This window comes from Solea solea, chromosome 1, assembly GCF_958295425.1.
Source record: "Solea solea chromosome 1, fSolSol10.1, whole genome shotgun sequence".
In the NCBI taxonomy this organism is placed as follows: domain Eukaryota; kingdom Metazoa; phylum Chordata; class Actinopteri; order Pleuronectiformes; family Soleidae; genus Solea; species Solea solea.
Window position 1 is genome coordinate 46,829,488 of NC_081134.1, and position 21,605 is coordinate 46,851,092.

The following is a 21,605-nucleotide window of genomic DNA, read 5'->3' on the forward strand; positions in this document are numbered from 1 at the left end:
TCAAAAGCACATTTTTTCATTTTTATTTCTTCAATGCTTAATACCATGAACAGGATTTTAAGAATGAGACCTTTTTTCAGTCAATATTTGCCTTTGAAGGAATATATCTTTATATAATAATAATAATAATAATAACAACAATGGTAATAATATAAAGTCTGCATCGGTGTTGTGCGGAAAAAGGACAGAACTGTATTAGGAGGCACCTAGATCCAAGCTGGACCTGAACATTCCAAGACCAGAAGTAGAAATTACAAACAGAAACCATGTGACTTTGGAGGCGATCCAGCAACAGGTAGCAAGGTCATTGTGATGGAAGTTCTTTCCTTTTCTTTTTTGTTTAAAAGGATTTTTAAAACAACATTTACAAGACACCTAACATTCCATTCAAATCCTATTAAAAACAGAGCGAAATGAAGAAAACAATAATCCAATCTTTTGACTGTTCTTGGTAGTGCATGTAGTCTAGGTGCATTTTCCATGTTGACTGATATTATACATCTATCTTTGATGTCCCACCACATCACCTCTTTATTCCAGCCTTCAAAAAAAACTTGAAAAAAAAAAAGTTTTTGTTGCCTTTTTTTTTCTCAACTGTGTGTGTGTGTGTGTGTGTGTGTGTGTGTGTGTGTGTGTGTGTGTGTGTGTGTGTGTGTGTGTGTGTGTGTGTGTGTGTGTGTGTGTGTGTACACTAACCGTGTGAGAGATTTGTAAAAAGACAACGCCTTCAAATGATGCTGTACGATGTGTTCACTGCCCACACTACCAATGATATGGCAAAGTCAACAGAAAGACTTCTTGGGTTATTTTTGGATTCCGGAGCCGGGGGTGGGTGGTTGAGTGGATGGGTGGGTGGGTGGGTGAGGTGATACGACTGGCATGCGTCTCCCAGTCTACAAGATGAACTTCCCTAAGAAGAACCCGATGAAGATGGCTGCTATGACAACGAGGAGGGAGGGCAGGGACGCGGTGGTGGCTTCTCGGCCGAGGAGGCTGGTGGAGTTAGTCGTCATGTGGTCTGAGCGCGGAGCCTTTCTCATTCTAATCCCGTCGTCCTGTAACACACACACGCAACAACACATTTTCCTCAATAGAACGCACTAAAAAACTAACACTAATACAAATATATATGTATGTAAGTATTATTTTATAAACTAATGAGAACATTTCTCTGTCATTTAGAGCATTTATTTGCAGAAAATGACAAATGGTCACAATAACAAAAACAATGCAGTGTTTTCAGACTAATGCAATGAAAACAAGTTTATATTCATTTTTAAACCCAATACTAATGTTTGTCACTAACACTCAGGCAGCTGCTTTATTTCTTTGGCTTGTTAATGTCAAAATGAAGGATAATTCTGTGTTAGAAACAATGACACTGACAACAAATATGGTCCAATTCTGTTGTAACACAAATCATTAGGCTTACAATAAAAGTGTTATTGACTTTTTCAATATAATAAATGATCAATGCAACAGCCTTTAAAACCAGGAGAAGTCATCACAGATATCTCGTGTCATGTCATGATATACATAGAACACTTGTCCAATAAAGAATTATTTAATCATGTATTCACTTCTACGTGTTTCCACAGAGCAGCTTCATACAGTCAGCACTGATCTGGCTCCTGTAGCTACGTCACTTATCACCTTTAAGTGATAATTCTCTAACGACCAATCAACAGACAGCAGTGTGTCTAACTCCACCCTCTGGGTGTCGGTGCACAGTGCTAACAACAGAAGGTGCACACAGATAACTTGTTATGTATACTCCTAAATCGGGCTTTTAGGTGAAAATTAGCGGGTTTTTTCCCATGATGCAGTTCTAGCACTACTTGACTGCTATCAGGCACGTCCTAGTACCACTGCAAGGTGGGCGGGGTCGTCACAGCGCGGCTGCGTGTTTTAAAAACGACAAACATGGGAATGTCGTCGACAGACGGCAGCCGTGTATGGTTGCTATGGCGCTCTTGCCATTTTTCAAAAATGGTGGGTTTGATTCCCGTGTTGGACGTCACACCCATGACTGACCAATCAGTGGCCAGCAGTGTGTTGACATCACATTTTAGTATTGACTCAGCTTACTTTAGTAGTGCTAGAACTCTAGAATGTAAAGGGTTGAGTCGACGAACATGTAAGGATACATTTATAATGTAAAGCAGCCATGGTCGTGTTACTCATGTCATCTTGCTGTAAAACCTCCTATTTTTAAGAAATAGTGGTTTGATCCTGAATAAAAAAAGTGTGTAAATGATAAAAGTTGTGACCTTTAGTTGTCGGTTCTCCTCGACCAGCTTGCTCATCTCAGACTGCAGCCTCTTGCACTTGTCCTGCACTTTCTTCATCTCTGTGTCGTCCTGCTGGGCAGCGCCAGCACCGGTCACTGTGGCCGCTGTGGGATCGGCCTTTGCAGAGTTCATCACCGGAGCCACTTTAGTCGCCTCGACGTCACTCTGCCAGACGAGAGGGAGAGAGAGAGAGAAAACCACTGATGTGAAATCCAGTATGTCCCGATCCAAAGAGTGAGGTTAGCCTCTAGACGAGAGACTCAGCCAAAGAAAGGCAGCATTGTCCAGAGATCACACAGCCCAGGAAGGAAATGCTCCACAAGTCATGTCTGACGTGGCTCTGTCATGTAGGGCAGACTAAACCACGTCATGGGGAAATGAGGGGCTTTGTCATGAAAATACAATCACTGTAGTGAACATGAAGCCGTTCTGGTGAAAGCTCATTAAATCACAAACGACTAAAATAGACAATAAGTGACACAGCAAACATTATTCAGTCAAAAGTAAAGAGAACGGTTGCTATGCAACACATTAAACACAGAAAGTGAACATGGAACAGCTTAATGCTGACGCTTTCTCCAAACAGCACAGGAAAAGATAGCAGCACTTTTTAAAAAGGTATTCCACTTTAGAATACAATCCTTAAATGTTGGAATGTCTTCCATTAGATGACTCAGTGTGAGTAACGTTGTGAATACTTGGATATTGCACAGGTCAGTGAAGTACCCGTCGTCGTGGGGGGGTCCCAGCTGACTGTGATGTTCAGTCAGGTTTGGCGTGGAGACATTTTTGTAGTCTCCCGTGTGCGAGTACGTTTATTTAACAAGTCAAACACGTCTAGTTTTAATCGCACTGCCGAGTTTGTTTCCTTCTCTTGAAGCGACACATCGCAGAATCACATTTTGTCATGGGGTGACAGTGGTTGAGTGGTAGAGAGAGTTGTCTTTAAACTGGAAGGGTTCGATTCCCAGGTCCAACGGTCAACATGCCAATGTGTCCTTGGGCAAGACATTTAAGCCCAAGTTGCTCCTGACAGTTGTGCTTACAGGTGACAGTGGTGGAGCACTCCGTTAATCACTGAATGATTAACCGTACATGTTAAAACAGTACGAAATGAAATTGTTTTAATTATTGACGAGCTTAGTACTTAGTGTTAAGTCTGTACATAACAGTAAACACAGTCACAGTAACAAAGAATGTGTTATAAATAAAAACATATTACAAAATATTCAACACTGAATCAATATTGTAACAATACTCATATTGTTGCACCTACTTGCTACGAACAAAACTTAAAAAAGGTGAATGTGAAGGTTCTCAAATAAACAAACAGCAAGTGTAACAGTAAACTAATGATCAGCATGTAGAAAATACTGTAAACATTTTCAGATTCATTCTAGTTTCTATCTTTCTTTGTAAATATGAAAAAGAAAAACAGAGGAGATTTGTCCAGATTGTTAATCACTGCTTAAATGTCAGGTTCATGTGCATTTGCACAGACTCCTGTGTGGAGGGAATGGCTTACACATGTGTTCAGGGCGGGTCTTTGGTCTCACATGTTTGGAGCAGATGGGCCAATGCATGGTCAAGTTATAGCACGCTTCATGTTTTGTTGCAAATAATCAAAATATGCCAAAATTCCATTGGTTGCCGTGGCCACGCCCCTTTGAATCTGCAAAACCTTTTGACAACTTTTCATAATTTGTTCATTTATGAAACAAACAAATCACCAAGATGGACGCCAAATTCAAAATGGCCGACATCCTTTCCAATGAAAAATGTTGTTCTATTTTGTAATAATAATAATAAATGTCAATGGAAGTATTTAATGATGGATCGATAATACACTGGGTTTTAAAATGAATGCATTAACATTAGGGCTGCGCTATTATTGTTTGCGCTGTATTAAAAAATCCAAGAATTCTCACCAGATCGTGTTCATCTGTGAACCGACAAAGAAAAACAAGTGGACGAGTGAGGCGTCACTGCATGAGTACAGGAGGGAGGGGCTGACTCTCAGCTGACTGGGCAGAGAGTGAGAGAGTGAATGTTAGAGTGAGAGAGAGTGAGAGAGTGAATGTGTGAGAGAGAGAGAGAGTGAACGTTAGAGTGAGAGAGTGAATGTGTGAGAGAGAGAGAGTGAATGTTAGAGTGAGAGAGAGTGAGAGAGAGAGAGAGAGAGAGAGAGAGAGAGAGTGAGAGAGAGTGAATGTTAGAGAGAGTGAGAGAGAGTGAATGTTAGAGAGAGAGAGTGAATGTTAGAGAGAGAGAGAGTGAATGTTAGAGTGAGAGAGAGTGAATGTTAGAGAGAGAGAGAGAGAGAGAGAGAGTACAGAGCAAGGAGCCGGTTGAGAACAAAAGTTGACATGCTCTAAATGCTCAAACAATACATAGTGCCGTCTTAATTAATGATATTCTCACTTTAGAACCGTTTAAGAACCGTTCTTGTTGCCTTTAGTATTGTCAACCAAAAGATTCCCACCACTAGTATGAAAGCTGTGTGATCACATGCACTGTATGAATGTGTGAGTGAATGTGGTCACCAGACAAGAAAAGCACCTTAGAAATAAAGAACGTTAACGTCTCGATAAATGGCTTTACATGTTACAGATTACAGATTACATGCTGCATGTGCCAAAGCAGACCACACATCCACACTGTATCGGCTCAGCAGAGTCAGCACTGGATCTCCAAATGTAGATTACACTCAAGAGTCCATATACAGTACATGCTCACTGTGAGCTAGATTCATCAAACATGGTAGATATATAGTAATAACTTTGCTTTTGTAAACTGGGTAATAAAGTGAAATATTTATTCATTTCAGAGACTGAAGGAACCGTTGACTTACACTTGGGCTTGATGTCACAGGTGATACACAAGATCATTAAAACAATAAGCAATGCAAAGAGTTTCCACCAGCTGTGGCTCTTGTGCGTCACTAGAACAAGATGCATGCAGAGAAACTAAACATTTCAACCATGCGTCGGACAGAAACTGTTGATTATCTATTGAGAAAGGTAAATGAAAGAAGTAGAAGTAGTCCATGAAAAACAAGAAACTGCTGGATGTTTGGTTTTTATGATTTTTAACATGAGACAGTGGCTTACTTTTCCACTGGTGCTGCACTTTTCCACTAATTTCACATTATAGCAATGGCTATGGCTATGGCTGGGTTTTTCTTTTCTTCGATGAAAAAATGACCTATTCTGGCGATTTTCATGGAGTCCATGGACAAAATTATGAAGGTTTGGTGGAAATAAGCCTTTCTTTATGTCTCTTTTGTTTATTTCTTTCACAACTTACCACTTTATCATTTTCAGAAGGCAGCTCGAAGACACATCTCAGCTTGGAATCCATGAGATCATCAGGTTTTGCATCTTTCCACTAGTGGAGATGAAAAATGGGCATGTTATTCATCAAGTTAAACTGCTAGCAGCTGGAATCCATCCACACACACACACTTCAAGCTATTTTATATTCACATTCAATGCAGAGTTGAATCTGTAGGAATTACACATGCACAAATCACGCACAGCCTAGTTTAAAAAACAGTTATAACCTCAGACATGTTTTCCTATGCAACACAGCCACACACTGTTTAAAAAAGGTCTACAAGGTCAACACAGACACACTTTTCCATAGAGTCATTAAGTCTTCAACTCCAAAGAAAATGTGTTTTGTGATTTTATAAACATTAGGATTAGACATAGGATGATTTAATTATCCTGACCAAAATAATTGTGATTCATAATATTATTGTGATGACAAAAAATGCAGCCATTGCAGGGGCCACACGGTCTTGCATGGAGTTTGCATGTTCTCTCGGTGTGTGTGTGTGTGTGTGTGTTCCGCCGGGTTCTCTGGCTTCTTCCCACAGTCCAAAAACATGCAATATAGGGATTAGGTCAGTTGGTCCCTCTAAATTGACCATAGGTGTGAATGTGAGAGTGAATGTTTGTCTCTACGTGTGGCCCTGCGATGGACTGGTGATCTGTGTGACCCCGCCTACTGCCCTATGTCAGCTGAGATTGGCACAGCACCCCCCCGCGAGCCTCCGGTGGAGGATAAAGCAGTAGAAAAATGAACCTAAACAGGTATTGCTTTCTGTCCGTACTTGTGGTGGTCAGAAACATTGCAGTGAGGATACATTTAATTAGACCATAATTTCATGGTGAACGACACAGCTCCGCATTGTGGCACATTAAAAAATAAATCACAAGGACTCTATGCTGTTGAGTAAGACAGGATCCTCAAGTTACTCACGTTAAAGATTTAGGTTTTATTTTGGATTTCAGGTTATTATAAGGACTGGTCAACATGTTGTTCCTCTAAAATGCCTTGGGTTCTCTCCCTCATTGAAGATGAGCAACTTCATGAACTACACACTGACTGAGCCTTTGCTGACCTCTGGTGGACATTTTACATACATTTGACTACATGCTTTCACAGACTTATGGTTATGTTACTCAGCATAACCATATAAAACTCACTCAGTCCATTACTACTTTTTCAGGAAACACAATCATCTATAACCATTTTAAAAATGACAATTGTCAGTTTGTGTAATCTGCCAAATGGAAAAAGTAAAGGTAATTTATACAAAATGATGTTTGAAATTGATATTCCAAACTACTAAATAAAATACACAATACAAGAGCCCATCATTTACAGTCAACTGTGGTGAACAGTGTTTAGAAGCAGGAAATCTTTTTGCATGTCAACTGTGACAATGAACGACGGTGGACTTTTGTAGCACACATTTTTATAAAATGACTTTCAAAAAAAAAAAAAAAAAAAAAAAAAACTTACCAAAGCATCCATGTCAGAAACATTTGGTGGAGCAAAAATCGTCTGCACCATAAATTTATGTTTACTTTTCTCGTTGGGGTCATAGTCAAAGGGCTGCAGCATGACTGTGAATCAAACAAACATGTTAATACATTCGGGCCAAAACATGCCCTTTTTTATTTTATTTACTTTACAGATAAAAGCATACAGTGCAAACTCAAATATATGTACTGTATGTAAAGTAGGAAATGAGAAAATAATACGGTCTTAGATTTTGGATATCGTCATATTGTGATAAGGTACCTGTACTGACTTTTCCTTTAAAAAATAATATAAAAATTCCAAAAAAAACATAGAATCGATATTTCGAAAAATAACTCTTTTTACTTTTAAGCCTATTTAAGTTTCATTGTTTCTAACACACATAAACATTCTTCATTTCACATTAAAAAGGCCAAAGAAATAAACCAGGTACTTTCAGAAATTAAAGTTAACAACTGTATTTTAAAATCATGTAATACAGATCATAAATATTTTTTAGAGCTGCAACTAACAATTATTTTCATAATCGATTAATCTGTCGATTATTTTCTCTATTAATCGATTAATTGTTTGGTCTATAAAACAACAGAAAACCTTAATCTTGTTTTAATCATGAAAACGGCTTCAAAGCAATTAATCGATTATCGAAATAGTTGTCGATTAATTTAATAATCAATTAATAGTTTCAGCTCCAGATATTTAGAGAGATATACAGATATCTTGTATTGTCACTCATTACTTATAAGCCATACCGTCCAGCCTTACAGAAATATTGATTTGATTTATAATGTGACATAAATTGATCGAATAGTGATAACGTTTTTCCTACATCGCCCAGTGCTGATGTTGAGAACGTTTTTCTGATTAGTACATGACATCAAAAACAAAGTCTACTTTGACTTAATCAAATTTAGAGTTTAGTTTCAACGTAGCACACAGCCTTATTTTTGCAAATACAACTCTTGCATCAACAGCAACAACATTGTTTGGTTGCTTTTATCATTTTGTTTCCAAAGTCTTTTGGAAAACTTACCAGAGATGTTAACAGTTGCTCCGGGATCAATGACGCCGCTGTTTGGTCGCACACAGTACCTGCGTGGCGCAGTCGTCTTAACCTTAAAACATACTCTTCTGTCAGAGGGATTCTTCAGTTTGAGGTTGGTTGTTATGACGTCTGTAAAAGGACCTGATGGACAGAAGATAAGCAGATTATTACACTCTTCTTTTATAAGAAACAAAAATTGGAATTACTACTATATTATATTATTACTATGTGTGACGCCTCCATCAGCCAGTCAAGCTGTAAAAAAATACATCTTCCCTTGAGAAATATGTCAAATAATGTTTCTGTTTTTATCCAGGGTGAAACTCACACATCATTCCTATGTCATCTCTTTTTCTTCTCATCAAATGAGATTGGATTTTTTTGTGAGTTATTTTCAGAATTGAATAATTTGTTGATTATTTTCTCGATTAATAATTTGGTCGATAATAATGTCAGAAAGTGTAGAAAAATGTTGACCAATGACCAAGCCTGTATGCGACGCATACGGAGTCGGTGGATGCGTATCACTAGCGGTGCTGCGTGATGGCTACACATTCAGTGGAATCCCAGAGTATCAATAATGTATGCAGACACACATAACAGTGTTTTGTTACTTTAAGTTAATTAAGAAAGTTGTTCAGATCATGTTTGAAATGATTAAATAACCAAAATAATTTTGTAAGTGACCCGAAACGGCCATGTATTCCAGGACCCACGTCTTTTAATGTAATGTTCTTCTAGTCTTCTAGTCCACAAAAAAGGGTTGGACGCATTAAGTTTTCTTAAAAGTTAGCAGTCTTGCATCCACCCCTTAATTCTGCTCCGACAATTACGTTTTTTCTTCCTTGGGACACGCACAAAATATCTAGTAAAAAATGGATTTAATAATCCTTAAGAAATCCTGCTAACAGACTGACATGAAAATATCATCAGTAAAATGGCTTAGAAGCGAAAAAGGACAGATAGCTACTGTCTTGAATGACACGCTTCATCTGTGGGAAACACACAGGCCTGTATTTGATGCTGTGGTTCAAACAAGAACTAAAAAGATTAGTTGAAAAACACCGTCACACTGAAACTCAATTTGGCCGACAGGATTAAGAGTACAAATTGAATAAAAGAATCCTTTGCTTCGAGCTTGATTCCAGGAAAATTTTAGAGTAAATATTCTCTCTAAATGGATAGACGAAGAAGCAACAGCCCATGTAAAAATGACCCTGCTTTTTGATTCAATTATAATCTTTCAATAGCTAAAGGTTTGATTGTTTGGAATTAAAGTGACTGAAAGTTTTTGAACCACTTTTTAGTCAGGGAAATAATTCTTAGCTAAAGAAAACTTTGTAAAAAGGGAGATAAGTGTTATCTTTTTCGAAATAAGAAAAATCATAGAGGGATATTACTTTGGATAAATGCAAGATTTAGCATGAAACATTCATGAAGATTCTCTACAACTACACCAACTCATTTCAGCTGTCTACAGAAGCAACAGACCAAATTACCTGAATCGTTTAGGTTTTTCTACAGTCGCTAATTCCATAAAGATGCCTCATGTTCATATTAAATAAAAAAAAAGAATCACTGTCCTGTCCTACCCATGTCAAATATCAGGAGTTCAATAGTTAGCTCGCCATCTTGTGACAGAGCTGGCTTCATATTATGTCCTTAACCATGGTCAGCACATCCAACTTTGATGGGTCATGTCATGTGGAGAACAACTCAACGCCAAATCAGAGATACCCCAAACTGGATCATCACAATTAGCATGGAAAAAACATGTCCCATGATGCAGGGTTAGCTAATACCACAGCATATGTGCCATGGCAAGGTCTACTGATTTTACCTGCAACAGCATTTTGCCAATGGTCATTCGAGTATTTATTTTAAGGAGAAAGTAAGATACTATAACTCACTTTCAGTCTGTTTACTTCGTCATGGGAGAAGAATATTTGTTACACAGTTGGAGAATGAGGTCTTTGAAATGGCTAGCACAAATGTGTTGTTAGCAGCTTCACATTAAAAGTTTGAAAATGACTATATCAGACCGATATCAGTATCAGTGGATACTCAAGTTTGTGATATCGGTATAACACACAAAAAAGTGGCATCATGGTCAGCCCTAATTTAAACCCAACAATGTAGAGATATCAGATATCCGCAAACACCTCAAAGAACCCCGATATGACCACTGACAAAAGCAGAAGGCTAAATAGGTCACTACCTCCTTGACTTTACTTGCGTCCATACTAGAGCTGCAACTAACGATTATTTTCATAATCAATTAATCTGTTGATTATTTTCACGATTAATCGTGTAATCATTTGGTCCATAAAATGTCCAAGAAAATGTTAAAAAATGTTGATCAGTCTTTGTCAAACCTGAAAATGATGTTCTCAAATGTCTTGTTTTGTCCACAAACCAAAATGATTCACTTTTAATGATGTTTTCTATTATCCAGAGCAAAGAAATAAAGAATATATTCACATTTAAGAAGCTGAAACAATCAGAAATCTTGTTTTACTAATGAAAAAAGCTTCAAACCATTTATTTGATTATCAAAATAGTTGACGATTAATTTAGTAATCGATCAATAGAGTAATTGTTTAACCTCTAGTCCTCACCAACTATTATTTGTTGTTTATTTACCTTACACAATTAAGAAAATGTATATTTTCATCTCCTGCGACATGAAGAAAAATATTCAATAAGGAAGACACAAAATTACCCCTGCATTTGGGTGCAGGGAAAAACGTATCGTTATCAGCCCAAGCACCCCTGATATCTGATATCAGCAAAAAGTCCAATATTTTGCATCCCTATAACAGATGTTTAACAATAACTGTTACCAAAAAATACAATGTCTGATACACTAGATATCAGACATAGATACACAAAACAATTTTTTGGCATCTGGCAATGCAATTATAAATTGGGGGATAAAAGGGTTAGGGTTAGGGTTAGGGTCAGAGTGATTACAGATTTTTTATAAATAATGTATTAGATTACTATAATTATTCACAGTGATGGTATTAAAATTAAATTAAATTTAGCCTACTACAACTTCTTGCCTGCATAACTTGTGACTCAACATGGGCACACACCCAGCCTCATGCAGGTAGAGAGAGAAAATAAAGTTAAGAGGTTGGATTAAATGCAGCTCTACTATGAAATGAGACAAAATAAATTATGTGGTGTTTAATATTTTTGCCACATCTGCTCTTCATTTGAAGTAAACCTTTGGTTGCCTGTGAAGATGTAGAGGCTCAGAGGACGGCAGCCGATTAGATGGCGACTTCAATGCGTCCCGAGGTTGGGCTTGTGTTCACAAATGTAAAAGAATGTCATTTTAAGCCGTTTTAGTTGACCTTGGAGTTTTGCTTGGATGGAATGGAAACACTGAATACACATTTAGGACACACGTGTGGTGCTGCCACTTGTGATAGGATCCTAATATCGGGTCGAATGTGACTTAAGCCAACTTTATTTTCATGGTTGTAAATTAAGACTTGTGGTCATTACTGCAGGCAACTGGACAGAGAGGGAGAAATGTGCATGATTTAAACGTCCATTATAAATCAATTCATCTTTCATTCATCTGAAATATGACATTTTCTGGAATGTTCAGTCTAGTTAAATTTGTCATTCAAGCAATTTCTTGATTTATATCATACTTAATAAAAGGTTTATATACAAAATTATCAGGTGCAGCCTGTGCCCTGAACTGTGGGACTAATATGAAAAGTCTTAAAATAACTACCATAATGATTAGCTCAATATTTTAACCACCTCACAATATCGTCATGTAAAAATGCACTTCTAGTTCACAAAGCCTACATTAAACATTCCTTCAAAACCATTGCTCAAAAAAAATAAGCAGCAACGCATGACCAGATTGGAGAAGGCTCCCCCCATGAGGAATTTTGATGACTGTGGCATTGTTTAACTGTTGTTTGACAAAGCTGCTTGTGTTACATATGATATTACCATCAACGACCTCTGCTTCCAACACGTTAGTGTAAACAATACAAGATTCTTTCTGTCATAGTCATACCTGGTTAACATTACAAATGTGTATGAAGATTGTTTTCTGAGAATGCTATATCAGTCGGATGATTTTATCTGCCAACAATGAGCCTATCGCATAGGATTTGTGTGGTTATACAGAATGGGACTGGAGGCTACTTGTGTTATGCCAACTTCTACCTACATGGAGAGGATGGTGTTTTTGTTTGCAGTCCACACATCCAGCAATGTGGACGACTTCTATCTATAAATTACAGGAACGTCTGTTTGTGTGTGTCGGTCTGTTATTCGCATATCTCTCAAACCGATGGTCCGACTGATTTCAAGACAGGTGTCTCACTACGGGAACAAGTAAGGTCAGTGCCAAGTTTAACGTTGTTTGGATAAGTAACGCAAAATATATCGTTAAATATATCACTAAAAGAGGCACACATAGGCTTTCACTGCTCTACTGTAGCCACTCCCCCTCTCACTCACACAGCACTGTGGGCTACCTGAGAGGATAAGTGGCCCTTTGGCAGAATTGAATCCGCAAGTAACAAGTTAAGCGAGTGCAAGATGTGTGGGTGATTATTATGTCTGACCTCAACAATAAAGACTCCCTGAATGCGGCGTGCATGCATTAAAATGAGTCAGCGGATTTTGCTAAATGCGGTTTGCTTGCATTACAATGAGTCAGCGGATTTTGCAACAACACGCCAACAAACACAGGTATGCAGTGGCTATTTAAATCTATGTGAAAGATGATGTGCAATAAACAAATTTAAATGAGCGATAATGGTCCCAAATTTAAGGACGTTTCAGAATCCCACACATGGAAAGCACAACCAGCTACAGACAAGTGGCAGACAGAATAGCATCTTGCCACTCTAATTGACATTGACATCAAATACATTTTAAAAGCCACTCATGCAGCCCGTCTTTGACATATTCACCTAATCTCACATGCATGTATGTGACCAAATATACAGTTTAGGGCTGGTCAGTATACCAAATTTTAAAATTACAAACATGATACCGTTTCAACTATGATTTTAGTGGGACCAGTGCTGCACTCTCAGTACTAGAGTAGAGTACAGTAGTAGAGGCCGCGTTATTTTTATGCTAAACAGCACCAATTTTTATTTGTCTCTACCACAACACTGACGCTGTTAAACATGGGACTTCTTTATCAGACTAGACTTCAGCAGAGTTTTGAGTCTTTGGGCTCACAAACACACACATCAGCCACAATACAATGGAATATATTTTTGCCAACATAGCTTTTCTAGTCTTGATGACCACTCAAAGCTGCTTTACACTTCAGTTTTGCCTTTCACTCACACTTTCATACAGTAAATCTATGTGCAGCACACTTTCTATCACTCATCTTTCATACCCATTCAGTGTCTTTCCCAAGGACACATCGGCATGTAGTCAAGTGGAGCCGGGAATCGAAACGACAACTTTCAACTTCATTTAATTTCCGAGTTCAAAAATGACTGGAACAAACGATTACTCGATTAATTGAAAAAATAATCGATAGATTAATTAATTAGTTGCAGCTCTAGTTAAAGTATTGGAATAAACAGTAAAAAATATTTTTTAGAATTGATCACATTATTAAATGTATCACACACATTATAGAGGGTAGTTTAGCATTTTAATTACAGTGGTCTGCACATGATTATTTATTTAATTTCTGATTCTACTTTAATTCCTTTTTGTTATTTATAGATACATTTTTCATCAGGGTCAGCATCATCTCTACATGTATGGCAGCCATTCCATTCCAGTGTCTGTTGAATTCAAACACAAGCACACGTAATTCTACTTGGTGAGGTACTGATTAGGTACCTGAGCCAAATCTTATTTTACGAGGAAATGTATAAAAAACACTGCTGTGGTTATCACTATCAATATCAATGCAATAGGACCAGCCGCAAAAACAGTGTTAGTAGTACCTCAAAAGTAATTGGAACCAAAAAAATAACCATTGACCATGCTAAAACAGTTGAAAAGAAAGGTTTTGAGGGGGGGGGAAAGAAGGGTGTAATTCTGGCTGAGCGATGCAGTGAGCGTCAGATTGCTTCCATCATTGAAATTTCTAAGATGGAGGTTCTTAAGAACAGCAAACATTGAGGACAACAAAGCTACAGACCAGCAGAGGGCAAAAACGACTCTTCACTGACCCGGATGACCATCAGCTCAGTTATATCTTATTTAGCAACCGTAGGATGACATCAAGTGACCTACAAAAAGAATGGCAAATGGCAGCTGAGGTGAAGTGCATGGTGCAAGATTAACCCACGTTTTTAGGACTGTTAAGTGATTTTAACTGATCCACAGTTCGACATCTTTCAGCTTGATTCTTGTGTTGGACGTCTCTTCCTGTGACGGCACCAATCAGTGGTCGGCAGTCTGATGACGTCACACATAGTTACCTACTCAGCTTGCTTGGATCCTCGCCAGAACAGGTACTGAAAAAAGTACCAGGTTAACTGTGCCGAGGCAAGGCAAGCCAGTGGAAACACACCATTAGACTATCCAATTTGGGGGACTATGGGAGGAAACCAGAGAAAACACACACACACAGGGAGAACATGCAAACTCCATGCAGAAAGGCCCTTATCCCGACCGGGTCACAAACCGGGGGTTTATGGCAGTCAGCGATAGACAGTGAATGTTGGTATTGTGCATCAGCTCAACCCATAGTGTGAGCAGTGAAATGACTCAAAAAAGGTGAAACACTGAAGAGCAGCAGTGCACATCAGGTACACCCACACAGCCTGCATCCACTGCTAACACTGAGATGCTGCCTTTGCTCAGGCTGCGTTGGCACCGTCTCTCTCATCTTGTTCCATGTGTGCGGAGTTTGGGTCCCCCCAGGCCAGTCCTGTTCTAAAAATATCAGCCAAGGAAAGGAGGGCTGCCCCTGTAGCTTGCTGGAGGAATCCCAGCAGGCATTCTAAAACAGACCAGCTCTCCGATAAACACAGACCAATTTAGCTCTGGAGAACCTGTGGTCATCTTCCTTCTCCTCATATTGCCTCTTGGAGACCTAAGCAAAGTAGAACACTTTGATTTCCCTCTGCGTTTCTGTTCAAAAAGTCTCATCATCTCCCTTTCAATTAAATTAAATTTAGTGGTTTAGATTTGATAAAGCTTACATTTAATTTCACACTGGATCAAACAGGAGTTAATGATAAATCTCTAACCATAACTAAAATACACTTAGATTTAACCTTGTAGATGAGGTAAAAATCAGGACTGTAGTACAACAGCTTGCTGGCATAACCCGCTAGGAGTGCTCCTACAAAGCAGTAATAAGTTTTTGTGTGTGAGAGCAAGTAATTCATTCAACTTTTTCATATCATGATGATCACTGAGTGTTACAACCAGGTACCCTAACTGCAACACAACCATGACCAGAGTCAAAAGGAGCACGTGTCTAGGGGTATTTATTTACAAAATAATATTAAACAGGGAACACTTGGAGTTCATAATGCTTGAAATAAAGTTCAAAATATCAACAATTACCAAGTCTAGTATGATCCTACGGACAGATTCCTTAGGTTTCTATTACATTTTTCCATTATAATTTAAATTTTAATTGAAATTAAGCCCAAAACCAGTGCACAGTCAGGTATGAGATTAATGAAGGAAAATGTAAACCGTGTGACTGCCAGTAATCAAAACTAGTCTAATGCGAGTACAAATTCTTGAATCAGAACGAGGAGGGCAAAGTGTACACGGGCTAAATTCCATGTATCCAAAACAAATTGATTAAATTGACTACTGCAGCCAGACATCTACAAGGTCAAGGTTTCGTTTGTTTATACATCACATTTGAAAAACAACCCTTGTTGCTCCAAGTGCTTTTACATGTAATTTTAGCAACCCCCAAGTGCTTCACATACTTACAATGACATAAAATAAGAAGCGTATAGTTGGACCACAAGCAGGGAACCCCGAACAACGGTTGCATCCCAAACTGAACTCCCATAGGCTTATGATTCACCAGGGGAGGGAGGAGGCACCCATTGTAAAGGGCAGGCTTATAGCCCTGGGATGACCACAGGTAAGACATGATCCTAACCCTAATCATGGGCATCTAGTCAAGATTACATTTAGTTTGAGTAACAGGTTAGTGGTGCTTCAGTGACATACTTATTTAGTAGGATATTGTAAGGCTACCTGCAGATCTTTGTCTAACGCCAAAACTTCCATCAGTATGGTAAGTTTTGCGTTTACATCAGGAATAGGACCTTAATAACCAGCCCTTCCAGTTCCAGAAAAAAAAGTTACTCCCTTGCGACAGCTGTTTCTTCAACGACCGCTGTCTATTCTACCAATATACTCAATATCCAAACCATCTCATTCTGGCCTCTGTGACCTTATCTCCAAAACATCTAACATGTGCTGTTCCTCTGATTGACTCATTCCTGATCCTATCCATATTCGTCACTCCCAAAGAGAACCTCAACATTTTCATCTCTGCTACCTCCAGCTCTGCTTCCTGTCTTTTCCTCAGTGCCACTGTCTCTAGACCATACAGCATCGCTGGTCAACTTTATTCCTCTATAGTTACTGCAATTCTGAACATCTCCCTTATTCTTAAAAATGGGCAAAACAAAAAAACAAAACCTTTCCTTATATGAAGCAAAAAGAGACAGCTGCCATGAAGCTTTGTCATTGCAGCCAGTGCGATCATCAGGTGCAGGAAAGGGAACTAGGGCTGAACAATTAATTGAAATTTTATCGAAATCGCAATATGACCTACTGCTATTTTCAAATCGCAGGAGGCGCAATATTTGGTATAGCCAAAATGTGTGTCAAAATATCAATTTACATGAATTATTGTCTTGCCTCATACACATTGCATTCTACAGAGTGAAGGGAACATCTTTGTTTCTCACAGATCTAAACAAATATAACAATAATCATTATAAATCATTTTGTATGAAAATTAGAATAATTATGTAAAAATTACCATTCCCTCTGATATTGCATCACATTGCAATCACATCGCAATTTCTCTCAAAATAATCTTATTTACATATTTATTCAAAATTGTTCAGCCCTATATGGAACATAACCGTGTTGAAGGTGAAGCAATTTCACTTAGAATACCTCATCACTAAAACATCTAAATGACTATACCCCACCCTAAGCAAGTCTGGTATTTGAACTGGTGACCTTTCTAACAATCATGTCAGGTCCAAGCTACAACCACAGCCCACCCATACTAAATCTTAACTAACAATCAGCCTCTTAGAGTCAGCCAAACAATACGTCCAGAGATTCTTGGTACTTGGTAAGATACTGGTACATTCAGCAACAATACTACAAGTGTCTCAGTGACAAGGGGAAATGCAGATGACCAACCAGGACAAATAAAAAATGCAGAGAAGGATTATAGGTCAAAATGAACAACAGTTATATTACAAGTTTCAGTTGCTGGGATTGTTTTATAATACCACCAACCAGTTTTGTAGTAACCAAGAGCAGTCTTGGTCTCAACATCTTTTTGAAGTTCTCGGTCTCAGACTCTTGTCCAGTAAGACCACAAGGGGCAAGTAACCCTGAGTAGTTACGAAAATGGCTACCTGTGCCCACCCCACTTTACACAAAGTAAAGTTCAGTTCATGAACACCAAGAAGAGGTGAAGCTGTGTGTTCATCTTCTGTGTTTTGCAGCAGCTGGTATCTGTTTATTTGCTGCCTCTAACCTTATCTTTTCTTCTACCTCAAACTATGTGTTTATCTGGGAGCTAACATGTTACCAAATTGTTTGTTACAAAGTTTGATATCCTTAAAATAATTCACTAGCATGCTGTGGTACTGCTCCCTTCAGTGAAAGAGTTATGTATGTGACAGCAGACAGAGAGGAGATGGACTAAAGCACCTCTAAATCTAAATCTCTCCTCTAAACTAATAATAAAAAAAAAAGTATAGCTGCTCAGCTAGACTGCATTCCAAATGAATAAATCAAATAATAATCCAAACAATAATACCACTCAAATCCTATTACACTGGGTGTTTTTAATATAGTGATCAGAGCTAGCCCATATTTAGCTTGGTCTCGATTGGTGTTGTCTTGGCTACAACACTGAAGGCCTTTGCACTAGGGCTGAACGATATGGACAAAATTTCATATCTCGATATTCATGCCAGATATCTCGATATCGATATGATACGATATGACTACGGTTTCGGTGAAAACCAAGCATTTTTCAGAAAAATAAAAACATCATAATACAAAAGACTGTGGAAACTTTCCACATGGAAAGTGCAGTTTTATTGATGAGAACTCACTGTGAGACTGTGTACACGGGTACCATGTCTTTTGCAAAGTCTGATGTTATAGCTTCTGTAACGTCTTTATGTCCGGTGGACGTCGACTCATACGGTGTAACGCTACTGAACGCATCAGTAAACACACTTTGCTTGGGCTTCTTTTGGGATGACTGAGAAGTCCCCGGTGTTTCTCTCATTGTATTACACTCTTCGTGCAGCACGCGATGGTGTTGTTTCAGGTGGTGAAAAATGTTTGTTGTGCTACCTTGCTTCGTAGCAATGTTTGCCAAGCACGACCTGCACAACACCTCGCTCTGGTTGACATCATCCTTTTTAAATCCAAAATACGATGATTTATGTTTTGGCACAAAATCGCCACAGGCCGCATTATCTTCCGCGCTCATGTCACTTTCTTTCCCGCTGTGTATGTTGTGTGTGTGTGTGCGCGCGTCTCAGTGTCCGTCTCCCTCCCGCCCTCCTATGTTTGTCATTGGTTGGCTTCAGCTGTCGATCCACAGCAAGCATGAAATAAGGTTTGTGGTTGGCTGGCCACAGTGGTGCATTCAAGGGCAATCGTAAAAATGAAGTTTATTGTGCCAGAAATGTACATGTAGGGCGAGCGCGGGGGAGAATCTATATTGTTTATATCGTTGCTTTTGCGATATGAATATCTTGAATGTTCATATCTAGATATCGATACGATAACGATATATCGTTCAGCCCTACTTTGCACACTGGATGCGTTCTTTTTGCAAGTTATTCACATGTTTGAAATATTTTTCCAACGTGTCCAACCAACGCAGCATTCACATAGGCCGCTTACTTTCACAATGCGAAATTGCAACTGTGTTTTTTTGTGGATGGTAATCAATTTTCCTTTTCCGACAAATTCCCAGCTTACCAATCAGAACGAGTGCTGGCGATGCAATGTTTCCCAAAACCATGTGGTTTTTAATAAAAGAAAAAAATATTACAAGACCTGTGGAGCTTTGAGCTTCAGTGGGATGGTGCATGTAAATCAAGCCTCAAAATAGTTTTCGAGAGAGAACGTCTCACAGTGTGTGTGAAGCCTGATCTAGTCACAGACAGACCATGATGCAATTTTTCCCTTGTCATAATTTCATGGGATAGTGCATCGTAACTGCCATCTGAATTATCTGCACTTTCGTCCGATATATTCACATCACATGCAGTGTGCAAAGACCTTAGTCTGAACATCGAATAGTTTTCACATCAACATTACAATTTAAAACAACGCTATTAACATGCTGCAATTTATTTCTTCCACTTTTGATTGTTACATGTTCGATGCTATGGTGTCATGTGGTAGGCGCTCCATCTATTAAGTAGGGCTACAACAATTAATCCATTAATTGATTATATGTATATCAATTAATCTTATAATCAATAAATCAGTTTGAATGCTTTTTTACATTTTAAACAAGTTTCCTGCTTTTCTGGTCTCTTTGCTTCAATTAAAGAAATTAAGACTGAAACATTTTGCAGTTTGAAAGACACTGGTCAACATTTTCTGAAACTTGGACCAAACAATTGCTCAATTCATCAAGAACATAATCAACACATGAATTGATTATGAAAATAAACATTAGTTGCAGCCCTACTATTAAGCAGTGAATATTGACTACGGCTCGACTTTAAAGTTATGTCACAAATCACTTTGCCATATCTGACAGGAAAAACTAGAATTCTTTTTCTTCTCTGAATCGTTCAGCACTATATACACCAATACTTGCAACAACACTAACAATCACACATCAGCATAATTATTTACCACAATCGAGTCATAAGTCACTTAAATACAAACATAAACAACGGATGGAAGCACAACATGACACTTAAACCAAAGCATTCGAAGATTGACAGGTCTGTCAAATGCACAACAAGGAGCTAATGATACACGAAGGTAAGAGAAGGAGACAGTGATAAACTATAATATAATATAATATAATATAATATAATATAACGAACGTCAACTGCAGTATAAGACCAGAGAACAAGCTAGCCTAGCTTACGTTAACCAATAGGCTACTGACACATCACTGATGTTATCTGTGCAAGTCATGCAATCTGTGGTATCCATTGTGTGGATTTCTTTGGTTTCTTTTTGACCAGGGAAACAATAGCGTCGACTGGGACACGTTTATCATTGTTATTATAGCTATTATAGCTGACAGGAAGAAGAAAGAGAAACCAACCAGCGTTAGCCAAATGTTGCTGCTAGTACTGACAGAGTTGTGCATTAGTTAGCCAAGTTTGTCTCGCTCACCACGACTCTACGACTCATTTACAGCAACATCCACACAAGAGGTGTGTCAGCATAGACGCTTAATGTGTCGCTAGAAGAAAAGTTGATTTCCTCCAGTATAACGTCCGGGTTACGAGCAGTAAGCGTAGTTCGCTGATGCTGACGCTCGAAGAGCAACATGGTAGTAGCTCATATTTCTGCGAAAGTGTTGGGTGTTCAAATAAACACCATTTTCACTTGAAGTCCGAGTTACAAGCATAGGTCACTGACTCGCATTCCTCTGCCGCTTCTGCGGGTGTTGTCACGGCCGGCAAGCGGTCCACACACACGCCGTGTCGGGTTTATCCACGTCACTATAGTGCGAGGCTACAGCGGCCCGCCTCGTCTCGGGCTAACTTAAAATGGCGGTGAATGCTAGCCTGCTAGCTAGCCAGCTCGCTAGCGGCGAAATTTGCCTCTGGACGGGAACGTGAAATGGTTTCAAACGGGAAACTCCGTCCAGGAATGTTTCATTCACCTACCTTTAAATCTGAGGTCGGAGGGAGGGTCAAGAACGAGGATCTGATCCAACTTCGACATGTCTGTAGCGGAGGGGATGCACTTGATTTCGGTATCGGTATCGGGGAGTAGCTGACAAGTGGAAACCGTGGGTCCCCTGACGCCACCGCTGAGTCAAATGCTGACTGAGCTCCGTGTGTGAACTAGTGTGGCTACTAATACTGGAACGCGCGCGTGCACGACGCTGCTGCGCGCCCTCGTGGCCCAGCAACTGATATGATTATCGTACAGTAAACGAGTTACAGTGCTGAGGAAAAACACGAATCCTAATCTAGTTAAATGAACTATTTGAGCATCAACAGACATTTATTGAT

At 38.9% G+C, this 21,605-nt stretch overlaps 1 protein-coding gene across 1 annotated transcript; it reads right to left on the minus strand.

The window, feature by feature from the left end:
• On the minus strand, positions 1–21,436 carry vapal (VAMP (vesicle-associated membrane protein)-associated protein A, like). Its single transcript, XM_058641691.1, has 6 exons — positions 21,255–21,436; positions 8,158–8,310; positions 7,104–7,207; positions 5,598–5,678; positions 2,271–2,456; positions 1–1,055 (listed from the first exon to the last, which is right to left on the minus strand). The coding sequence occupies exons 1-6, from the start codon at positions 21,310–21,312 to the stop codon at positions 894–896; spliced, it is 744 nt and encodes a 247-aa protein (XP_058497674.1). The 5' UTR covers positions 21,313–21,436; the 3' UTR covers positions 1–893.
• Between the last annotated feature and the right edge of the window lie 169 nt (positions 21,437–21,605).